The 11469-nt window shown below is 48.3% G+C and overlaps 1 protein-coding gene across 2 annotated transcripts; it reads right to left on the reverse strand.

Moving 5' to 3' along the window:
* Positions 1-568: 568 nt before the first annotated feature.
* Positions 569-7180, reverse strand: klhl40 (kelch like family member 40). 2 transcript variants are annotated; one of them, NM_001015817.1, is made up of 7 exons: positions 5906-7078; positions 3650-3810; positions 3385-3492; positions 3063-3248; positions 1879-2025; positions 1335-1708; positions 569-1123 (listed from the first exon to the last, which is right to left on the reverse strand). In NM_001015817.1, the coding sequence occupies exons 1-6, from the start codon at positions 7034-7036 to the stop codon at positions 1597-1599; spliced, it is 1845 nt and encodes a 614-aa protein (NP_001015817.1). In that variant the 5' UTR covers positions 7037-7078; the 3' UTR covers positions 569-1123; positions 1335-1596. The 2 variants fall into 2 exon arrangements, with proteins under 2 accessions (NP_001015817.1, XP_012820108.1); XM_012964654.3 differs by having other exon boundaries at positions 571-1708; positions 5906-7180.
* Between the last annotated feature and the right edge of the window lie 4289 nt (positions 7181-11469).

An 11469-nucleotide genomic window follows, 5' to 3' on the forward strand; every position in this document is an offset into this window, starting at 1 on the left:
TCGTTAAGATCGTCATTTTGGGTTTTTTTTTTATCGTATTTAAGCCACATGGGGGTAAGTGAGGAGTTATGTGGGTATGGTCTTTAAAAAATGTGTTAATAGGGGAGTGGTTTGAAGTAGGTGTGGTTTAAAAAAGCGGAGTGGCCAAAACTGGCTTCCATTATCAGTACCACAGAAGTTGGAGAGCACTGCCCCAGGGTTATCAACTGAAAAGGTTACCCAACATGTTGGATCATTAAAACAAACACCCCTTTTTTTGTTTTGATGGGGACCACTGTATCATATATTGCTATGGAATTTAATGTTGGGAAATACGTGTTGTAAATGTTACTCATTTAGTTGGGGGTTCAACAAGCTTGGGTGCGGTAAAACCAAGTAATCCCAGACCCCCCCCCCACCTACTGATGAACATTGTTTCCAGTAGAATAGGGTTCATTGTAACCAATCAGCAGTGTCGGACTGGGGAAGGTGGGGCCCACCATTCCGGCCTCGCCCCGCCTCCCCGCTAAGGGCCCACCTCTCCCTATCAAGAGCACAGAGGCTGAGACATGAGAAATGACCATAATACTCCCAGAAAGCAGATTTTTGTATCTTTATTTTCCTTTATCATGTAAAAATCTCAGTAGAATTAGCACTGATTTTGTACGTTGAGTTTGAAGATTCAAATATAAAAATCCTTGTGCAACCATAAATATATTGTTTCCTGTACAAACAGAGGCCTATGGGGATACCGGTGTTGCCCCGACAGCCAATTAAAAGCATTAGCGGCTGACCTTTATTGCAGGAAGTCCGTGCTGGCTGGGAATTCTGGGAGTTTTAGTATAGCTATAGATAAGGAACCGAAGATCCTTACTTTGATAGGTATCGGGGAATTTAGGTACCTGCCCTGGTCCAGTAACCCATGGCAACCAATTGCTCATTTTCATTGCTGGAATTGTACCAGACCAGTTTACTGGACTGCAGGCAATTTTTTGAAAATCATTTAGCAACTGGGTGTGATTCAGACCAGTCTAGGAGAGCTCCGATTGGGGTTGTAAGGATTTTTTGGGGGTAAAATGCTGCCTCAGGTGAGGAATGGTTGCATATGTTGAGATGGGGCTTTGGTTTCCTACAAATAGGGATGCACCAAATCCATTATTTTGGGGTTTGACCGAACAACAAATTCTTTGTGAAAGATTCATCCGAATACTGAACTGAACCCAAATCGGCCAGACACTTGGATTTGGCCAAATCCTGCTGAACCTGATCCTGGATTCAGTGCATCCCTACCAATGATATAATCTGTGGGTATATGTACCATAATATCAGCTTGAACTGCCTCTGTGGCTAGGATGGCTACTGTTGGGCATTGTGGCCGCACACGTAGAAATGACAGGGAGTTGATAGCTACAAACTGTGTAAGGAATTGTCAGCTCCTGGGCCGAGGTTGTGCCTTTCTAGAGCACAGGAAAATGTTAGGCAGGAATGCCTTTTGCTCCTCAGGGGTGGGGCCTTAGGAATATTTTGACCCAGCAACATGTCCCACCATCAGTAAGCCCCATAGTTCGTTCATGTTCTCTATATCCTTGGCCTAAGCTTCCATTGCCTGGCGCGTCGTTACATCTTCGTTAGTCGCAGGATATTGAGCCGCGCTGCAACGAAGGTCGCTCCAGACGCATATCGAATCTCTCTAAGAATTCCTTCCCATTTCTTCTCCTCTTCGTTGAACCTATAGGCATCAAGAGTGAAATAAAATGGCTGCATTGAAACAAATTTGAACAACTAAACAATTACTAGTCTCCATATTACTTCTGTTGCTCCACTTGTGGGTAGCCTATTGAAGACACTGCTGTCCTACAAACAACGTTCTCTTTATAAGAATGATCTGGTCGGTGTTACCTCCATATGTCGTTCAGTTCTGTCGGAACAAACTCCCCCGATTCGTTCTCCGTGGTGGCAAATCCCCCAATAGCATAAAGGGTCCCGTTCATGCTGACGAGGCTGAGGGAGCTACGTTCCTGGGGGAACTCTGTGAACTCCTCCCACCTGGGGAATAAAGAAACAATATACCATAAGGGGAAATCTATTCAGCTGGAAACATTAGGGCAGAAAAAGGAAACCTCGGTATCAGCTGCTCAAGCCAAAGTTTGGTCCTTCATCTGTTGAGGAATTATGTGATTGCAATATTAATAGTTAAACTTTCCACTTCTAATATTAAGATGCCCTATCAGACACCTCTTGGAATTGGCCATGAACCCACCATTGCAGACCTGGGTGCCATTAAGTCATACACTATCAAGTTCTTGACACTTCCGGGCTCCCTACTTTTAGTTTAGAGAAGGCTCTTTCGTATTTCAGCACCCTATGGGAGATGCTAAGTTGGTAGTGGAAGAACTTGACTGGCCCTGACCTCAGCCCAACTGAATACCTCAAGTGTGAGCCAGGCCTTTTGAAGCAAATCCCACCAACAATGTTCCAAAACCTAGTGAAAACCTTCCCAGAAGAGCAAATCCCACCAACAATGTTCCAAAACCTAGTGGAAGCCTTCCCAGAAGAGCACATCCCACCAACAATGTTCCAAAACCTAGTGGAAGCCATACCAGAAGAGCACATCCCACCAACAATGTTCCAAAACCTAGTGGAAGCCTTCCCAGAAGAGCAAATCCCACCAACAATGTTCCAAAACCTAGTGGAAGCCTTCCCAGAAGAGCAAATCCCACCAACAATGTTCCAAAACCTAGTGGAAGCCTTCCCAGAAGAGCAAATCCCACCAACAATGTTCCAAAACCTAGTGGAAGCCTTCCCAGAAGAGTAGAGGGTATAAAGGCTGTTTTAGTAGCAAAGGGAGGATCAACTTTATATCAATATCCTTAACAGTCGCGTCCACACACTTTTGGTCATAATATATTGTTTCTTTAGCACCTTCTCTATAGGACTGCTTGGGGGACTGTGGTGCTGCTTGTAATGGAGAAGACCTCCGTTGAGGAAGTCTTCAACGCAACTTGAGAACATTTGGATAAATACAGATAAATGTCTGTAGAATTGTAGGTACCATTGTAGCTTTTTCAAAAGCTTTGACTTACTTATTGGTCTTGACATCATACGCTTCGATGGTGTTGGTTAAACCCGTGTCTGTAACTCCGGCGGCGATTAAGATCTTTCCCTTGTGGACAGTGCTTCCGAATAGCGACCGAGCGGTTTTCATTGGTGCTAGGTCCTTCCATTCAAACTTCTTGGGGTTGTAGACACAAACTCTTTTTAAACATTTCCTGTAGGGGAAATACAAGAGGGACTTTTCATATAGAATCAGTAGTGCCTGTTGGGTAATGAAGGTCATACACTCTTTCCACCAAGTAGACTTGAATTCTAGAATTCTTGAATTCTATGGGATTTTCCTTGACTTACTTTTCATTTCCTTTGCCTCCAAGAACGTAGACCAGATTATCATGGGACACCACGGTGTGACCGTACACTTGATAGGGTAGCGGGTCCGACTCTCCCCATTTAAATGACCTACAAAGAACAAGCAAAGATTATTCTGAAAGTCGGAAACATAACATGACGGGAAGTTGGTTCAATACATAGGAACCAAGTTCTCGCCAGCTACTAGTAGCAACTACTGGATCATATCAGTATCTTCCATTGATTTGAGAAGATATTTCATACTCACGGACGGTCGTAGCATAGAACAGTGTCCAGCGTCTGTTCTCCTTCTTTTAGTTCCTTTCCACCAATCAGGTATATGGAATTGTCCGACTCCCCGAGACCAAACAGGCACCGTGCTGAGGGGACAGGGGGCATTCCCAGCCAATCAGAATCCAGGTGATCGAACTACAAAATGCCAACATAGTGGAATCAGTGCAGCCCAGTGGAAGTGCATTAGTAATGAGTTGCAAGAAACCCAAGAAGAGCCATGGGGCTAAGGCCAATGATTGTTCAAGGACTGTCAAGGAAATGACATATTTCTGGCATTGGGCTCCATACTTGTTTCCCAGAAGAACTGGGTGGAGCTTTGCACAATCCCTCTGAACAACATGAAAGTAGCCATACAATCTGCAGCCCAGTCCCTAGGCCAACTTGGCAGAAAGGGTACATGGTCAGGCCTGTGTATGGCTGCTTTCATTCATAAGTCAGATCTGTTCCTCTAGCTCCTTGGCCTGGGGGTGAAATTACTGGGCGGTGGGCTTCGGGGGCTAATCAGTAATTTTATCCCTTCTCCAAGACCTGGGTATGGCGTTGTATAGCACCAATGATTTAAATCTGTCTAATGGCAAAGGGTCACTGTTGGCCCCCATCTAATTTACAAACTCCCCCTTTCCCCACTTCTCTGATCATTTATCTGATATTGGTGGTGCAAAATGGAACACTTCTTTAGATACTAGGTGTCTAGTATAGTAGGTATAGTCTGTTCTGGTATAGTAGGGAGAGATGGTGCCTATAGTAGCAGTGGGGGGATAATAGCCTCTGGGAAGGGACTGGGGCTGTGGGATAGCAGGTATAGTAGGGAGAGATGGTGCCTATAGTAGCAGTGGGGGGATAATAGCCTCTGGGAAGGGACTGGGGCTGTGGGATAGCAGGTATAGTAGGGAGAGATGGTGCCTATAGTAGCAGTGGGGGGATAATAGCCTCTGGGAAGGGACTGGGGCTGTGGGATAGCAGGTATAGTAGGGAGAGATGGTGCCTATAGTAGCAGTGGGGGGGATAATAGCTTCTGGGAAGGGACTGGGGCTGTGGGATAGCAGGTATAGTAGGGAGAGATGGTGCCTATAGTAGCAGTGGGGGATAATAGCCTCTGGGAAGGGACTGGGGCTGTGGGATAGCAGGTATAGTAGGGAGAGATGGTGCCCATAGTAGCAGTGGGGGGATAATAGCCTCTGGGAAGGGACTGGGGCTGTGGGATAGCAGGTATAGTAAGGAGAGATGGTGCCTATAGTAGCAGTGGGGGGATAATAGCCTCTGGGAAGGGACTGGGGCTGTGGGATAGCAGGTATAGTAGGGAGAGATGGTGCCTATAGTAGCAGTGGGGGATAATAGCCTCTGGGAAGGGACTGGGGCTGTGGGATAGCAGGTATAGTAGGGAAAGATGGTGCCTATAGTAGCAGTGGGGGGATAATAGCCTCTGGGAAGGGACTGGGGCTGTGGGATAGCAGGTATAGTAGGGAGAGATGGTGCCTATAGTAGCAGTGGGGGGATAATAGCCTCTGGGAAGGGACTGGGGCTGTGGGATAGCAGGTATAGTAGGGAGAGATGGTGCCTATAGTAGCAGTGGGGGGGATAATAGCCTCTGGGAAGGGACTGGGGCTGTGGGATAGCAGGTATAGTAGGGAGAGATGGTGCCTATAGTAACAGTGGGGGGATAATAGCCTCTGGGGAAGGGACTGGGGCTGTGGGATAGCAGGTATAGTAGGGAGAGATGGTGCCTATAGTAACAGTGGGGGGATAATAGCCTCTGGGGAAGGGACTGGGGCTGTGGGATAGCAGGTATAGTAGGGAGAGATGGTGCCTATAGTAGCAGTGGGGGGATAATAGCCTCTGGGAAGGGACTGGGACTGTGGGATAGCAGGTATAGTAGGGAGAGATGGTGCCTATAGTAGCAGTGGGGGGATAATAGCCTCTGGGAAGTCTGCCCAGCACCCAAAGCGGGAGGTAATGCTGTAGGCAATGGGGGGGGGGTGGAACTAGGGATAGGGAAAAGAGGTACAGTATGTCCCTACACCTCCCTCAACCGTTGCACCTAGGCACATACCTCTTCTACTTACCCCTACTTATAGTAACCCTATATTTGGTAGAAACCACATTACTGTTTCACCAGGAGACAAAGCGCAGGCAGTGACCCCCCTTCCCTCTACCCCATGATTATACTGGGGGGGGGTAAATATATACACAATACTCTCCCCCAATCAACACAAATGACTAAAGACCATACCTGCAGGAAGTAAGAGCTCAGTGGGTCGTCCTTGTTTTCCTCATTATAATAAAGGCCGCCAGCTACAAAGAGTTGGTTCTCCTTAGTGGCCAGGCTGACGTGGTTTTTGGGGATCTGGGCGGAGAGTGAGGCGAAGAAGCATTCGTTAGCGCTTGGGTCGTAGGCCACCGCCCCAGTGTCGCTGATCATGAATATCATATCCTTTAGAAACATGCCGAACCTGAGCGTGTCGTTCAGAATTCCAGGAAGGGCTTCTTCCTCTTCCTCCAAGTCCCCGTTGACTACGCCTTCCCCATCTTTGCCCTCACTCGCTTTTGAAGGGGTTTTCTTTACGGCCGCAGGTAATTTTCCTTCTTGGGCGTCTTTGACCATCTGGAGTTTCTTCAAGAGTTCCTTGTCGGACTTGACCAACTCGTGCTTCTCCACCTTGTTCTTTATATAGTCTTGGGGTATAAGGCGGAAGCGAATGCTCTCAAAGATGATGGGCAACGCCTTGGCGCGTTTTTCTTTCTCTTTCAACGCCCATTTCAGGACCACCTCAAAGACTTCTTCTTCCTTCTCAATGTTGAGGGAGTCGCTGGAGATAACGGCAATCAGCTCATCGGGGGAAAGGTCGTAGAACTCTTCGTCTCTGGCAATCAGGTGGAATCGGTCGCATACAAAGTCCCTGGCGGAGACGGCCAGACGGGGACAATCCAACAGCAAGCCCAGGCGGAATATGGCCAGACAGTTGCTAAGGCAGAGCTTCTTCTGGAGGAAAGACACACACACTGTGAATATCGAGGGGATCTGGAACATGTTGGCCACCGAGAATATGTCCTGGACGTTCTTCTCTGTGATCTCGATCTCAGAAGTGTAGATATAATGGAGGATCTTCCCCATCACGTCTGGATCGACATCTTCTAGGTCAATTTCCTTCTTCTTGCCCTCCTCCAGGTTGGAAAGGAACATGGCTCGGAAGTAAGGGCTACAGGCGGCCAGCACCAGGCGGTGGCAGGGAAACTCCTTGCCCTGGATCTTTAGAACACAGTCTATAAAGTTGTCGTGGTCCAGCATGTCCTTGAGTCCATCTTGGAGCAGAGTTTGCTGGTAGAGGCGCAACTCATCAGCCTGCTGGGTCGGTAAGGCCATGGCTTGGTTCTCCTTTGCCCTCAGAGCTCGGGCAGCGTCGGAGTTACAGCAAAGAGTGAATGAATCAGAAGGGAAGGAGGAATTTCTTTTCCTGTTGGAAGCCTCCTGCTTATCCAGCTGACTTTGCTCTTCAGCTGCGAGTCTTTATATAGAACAGCCCCATTACAAAGCCCCTGTAAGACGATCACTCTCTGACACATTGAGCTCCCTGGTGGGACAGCTGCCCCGGGCCGACTAGAAGCACCAGGAATTTGCGCCGGATCGTGACTCATCACCCCCATGGACCTTTTTTTTCTGTCTCCTCGTTACAGAGAAGCCTCTGACGGCTTTTCCAGGGAAACGATTCACAGCATTCGGACCAATGTAATGAGCCAAAAACTGCCCATGATGGCCACATTGACAGAAATAGGCATACTGTCACCTTGCGCTGCAAGTTGGAGTGATATCCCCCCCCCCTCACCCCCAGCAGCCGATCAGCAGAACAATGGGAAGGGAGCAAGATAGCAGCTCCCAGTAGGTATCAGAATAGCACTCAATAGTAAGAAATCCAAGTCCGGCTTGGGACTCCTCCAGTTACACGGGAGTAGGAGAAACAATAGGTTAGCTGAAAGCAGTTCTAATGTGTAGCGCTGGCTCCTTCTGAAAGCTCAGACTCAGGCACACTTTACTGCTGCGCTGCAAGTTGGAGTGATATCCCCCCCCCCTCACCCCCAGCAGCCGATCAGCAGAACAATGGGAAGGGGGCAAGATAGCAGCTCCCAGTAGGTATCAGAATAGCACTCAATAGTAAGAAATCCAAGTCCGGCTTGGGACTCCTCCAGTTACATGGGAGTAGGAGAAACAATAGGTTAGCTGAAAGCAGTTCTAATGGGTAGCGCTGGCTGAAAGCTCAGACTCAGGCACAAGGCACTGAGATGGCGCCTACACACCAATATTACAGCTACAAATACATTTATTGGTTGAAGAATAAAAGGTTAAATGGCAGAGGGAATTATTTGCTGTGTAACAGTGTCATTTAGAGATAGCAGAGGGGGCGGGGCTCCTGTATCAGGACTCTCTGTACCAATTGTGTGAGTGCTGCTAATCCGGCTGGGAGTTAGAGTCCTGTTAGAGCGCTGGCAGATAGTGAGGCAGTGATGTGGGGGCTATAATTAATGCCGGCTATGGCCGTCGGTATGTACAGCTGCTGGCTAAAAATAGGAGCTCAGTAAGGGCCCTGCAGTTTAAAATTCTTGCCATGAATCAAACTACCCCAGGGCGGGGCCCTTCCGGCCCTGTAATCATTCTAACGCTCTGATTGGATACAGGTTGGTCTAGCCCTGGGATCATTCTAACGCTCTGATTGGATACAGGTTGGTCTAGCCCTGGGATCATTCTAATGCTCTGATTGGATACAGGTTGGTCTAGCCCTGTGATCATTCTAATGCTCTGATTGGATACAGGTTGGTCTAGCCTTGTGATCATTCTAATGCTCTGATTGGATACAGGTTGGTCTAGCCCTGGGATCATTCTAATGCTCTGATTGGATACAGGTTGGTCTAGCCCTGGGATCATTCTAATGCTCTGATTGGATACAGGTCTGTCTAGCCTTGTGATCATTCTAATGCTCTGATTGGATACAGGTTGGTCTAGCCCTGTGATCATTCTAATGCTCTGATTGGATACAGGTTGGTCTAGCCCTGTAATCATTCTAACGCTCTGATTGGATACAGGTTGGTCTAGCCCTGGGATCATTCTAATGCTCTGATTGGATACAGGTTGGTCTAGCCCTGGGATCATTCTAATGCTCTGATTGGATACAGGTTGGTCTAGCCCTGTGATCATTCTAATGCTCTGATTGGATACAGGTTGGTCTAGCCCTGGGATCATTCTAATGCTCTGATTGGATACAGGTTGGTCTAGCCCTGGGATCATTCTAATGCTCTGATTGGATACAGGTTGGTCTAGCCCTGGGATCATTCTAATGCTCTGATTGGGTACAGGTTGGTCTAGCCCTGAGATCATTCTAATGCTCTGATTGGATACAGGTTGGTCTAGCCCTGTGATCATTCTAATGCTCTGATTGGATACAGGTTGGTCTAGCCCTGTAATCATTCTAACGCTCTGATTGGATACAGGTTGGTCTAGCCCTGGGATCATTCTAATGCTCTGATTGGATACAGGTTGGTCTAGCCCTGGGATCATTCTAATGCTCTGATTGGATACAGGTTGGTCTAGCCCTGGGATCATTCTAATGCTCTGATTGGATACAGGTTGGTCTAGCCCTGTGATCATTCTAATGCTCTGATTGGATACAGGTTGGTCTAGCCCTGTGATCATTCTAATGCTCTGATTGGATACAGGTTGGTCTAGCCCTGGGATCATTCTAATGCTCTGATTGGATACAGGTTGGACTAGCCCTGGGATCATTCTAATGCTCTGATTGGATACAGGTTGGTCTAGCCCTGGGATCATTCTAAAGCTCTGATTGGATACAGGTTGGACTAGCCCTGTGATCATTCTAATGTTCTGATTGGATACAGGTTGGACTAGCCCTGGGATCATTCTAATGCTCTGATTGGATACAGGTTGGTCTAGCCCTGGGATCATTCTAATGCTCTGATTGGATACAGGTTGGTCTAGCCCTGGGATCATTCTAATGCTCTGATTGGATACAGGTTGGACTAGCCCTGGGATCATTCTAATGCTCTGATTGGATACAGGTTGGTCTAGCCCTGGGATCATTCTAATGCTCTGATTGGATACAGGTTGGTCCTGGGGTTCCATGCTATTCCTGGGGGGTCTGTGCTATTCCTGGGGGCCTGTGCTATTCCTGGGGGGCCTGTGCTATTCCTGGGGGGGCTGTGCTATTCCTGGGGGGCCTGTGCTATCCCTGGGGGGCCTTTGCTATTCCTGGGGGGGCTGTGCTATTCCTGGGGGGCCTGTGCTATCCCTGGGGGGCCTGTGCTATTCCTGGGGGGCCTGTGCTATTCCTGGGGGGCCTGTGCTATTCCTGGGGGGCCTGTGCTATTCCTGGGGGGCCTGTGCTATTCCTGGGGGGCCTGTGCTATTCCTGGGGGGCCTGTGCTATCCCTGGGGGGCCTTTGCTATTCCTGGGGGGGCTGTGCTATTCCTGGGGGGCCTGTGCTATTCCTGGGGGGCCTGTGCTATTCCTGGGGGGCCTGTGCTATTCCTGGGGGGCCTGTGCTATTCCTGGGGGGCCTGTGCTATTCCTGGGGGTCTGCGCTATACCTGGGGGCCCCGGCAGCTGTGACCATGGCTCCCTCACCCCTCTGACAGGCCTCAGACCAGGGAAAGTGATGGCTCCTTATACAGTGGAAGGATATTGGGTGCCGGTGCTATACCCCCTGCAGTAGTGGAAAGGCTGTTCTTACTCCCTGGGGGGGGGGGAATCTGCCAATGAAATTATTAATGGGGGCATTCCTACAGATATACTCTCTGCCCCAGTATAAAAGCCTTTCCCTGGGATTGGCTGGGTCACTTGCATAAGTAGCACGTGTAGGGTTTATGGCCATTCGCACTATAAATTGCCCCCAAAGGTGAGAAATATTTAAGGGGTAGAGCAGAAAAAAAAGTCCCAAAATGCCATGGGTGCTGCCACGGTATATGGTTCAGCCCTCAATGAGTTTCCAGTGTATAAAGTGCAGTGAATGAATGGAAATGGGTGCTGCATAGAAACCGGTGCGGCCTGCAGGGGGCATCACATTCCATTGCTAATTGGCAGCGCAGGACGTGGCTCTCTGTGTTTTGTTTGTAAGGGGATGAGGTGTCAAACCCAGCGGGGCTGTAACAGGGTGGGGGGTATTTATAGTTCCCTGCGGCTCTTCAGCTGTCGTTGAACTGTGATTCCCACCATTGGGGGGTTATAACTGAACTGCAGCTGCTGAGTGCACATTGGGCAGCCCCCGTCTCCTTGCCTTGCTATATACAGGCAGGAATAAATATTTTATCCCAAGTTTCACACTCGAAAGAAACACAGTTTTTAGTTGAAGTCACTCACAGAACTGGGATAGGCCCAATAATCAGCAGAGCTGCCCAGGAACAGCCTACAAAGAGCAGATTGACTGAGAAGCAAAGGGAAAGTGCCCGTCATCTGCCATCTGCTGGTCAAAAGGTGGCATAGCAGCAAAAAGTCATTCTAATATACATTATTTTATGTATGTTCACTTCACTGCTTGTCTGACTGCAGAAACAATGTAGCAGAACATCAGGCAGGACTCTCATTCCCACAATGCCTTGCCTGTTTCTGTGATTCTCCTTCTTCTTGTGTCTGTTCATCGCAGAACTTGCAAGGCATTGTGGGAAACAGAGTCTTGGCTACTGTTTTTGTTATTTGGGTCGACATCCCCTTTAATAAAGGGAAATGTTAGAAGAAGAATTGATATTACTTTTGTTTTTTTCTATTTTTTATAGGATTTTAATATAATGAATGT

Source organism: Xenopus tropicalis, chromosome 6 (genome assembly GCF_000004195.4).
Source record: "Xenopus tropicalis strain Nigerian chromosome 6, UCB_Xtro_10.0, whole genome shotgun sequence".
In the NCBI taxonomy this organism is placed as follows: domain Eukaryota; kingdom Metazoa; phylum Chordata; class Amphibia; order Anura; family Pipidae; genus Xenopus; species Xenopus tropicalis.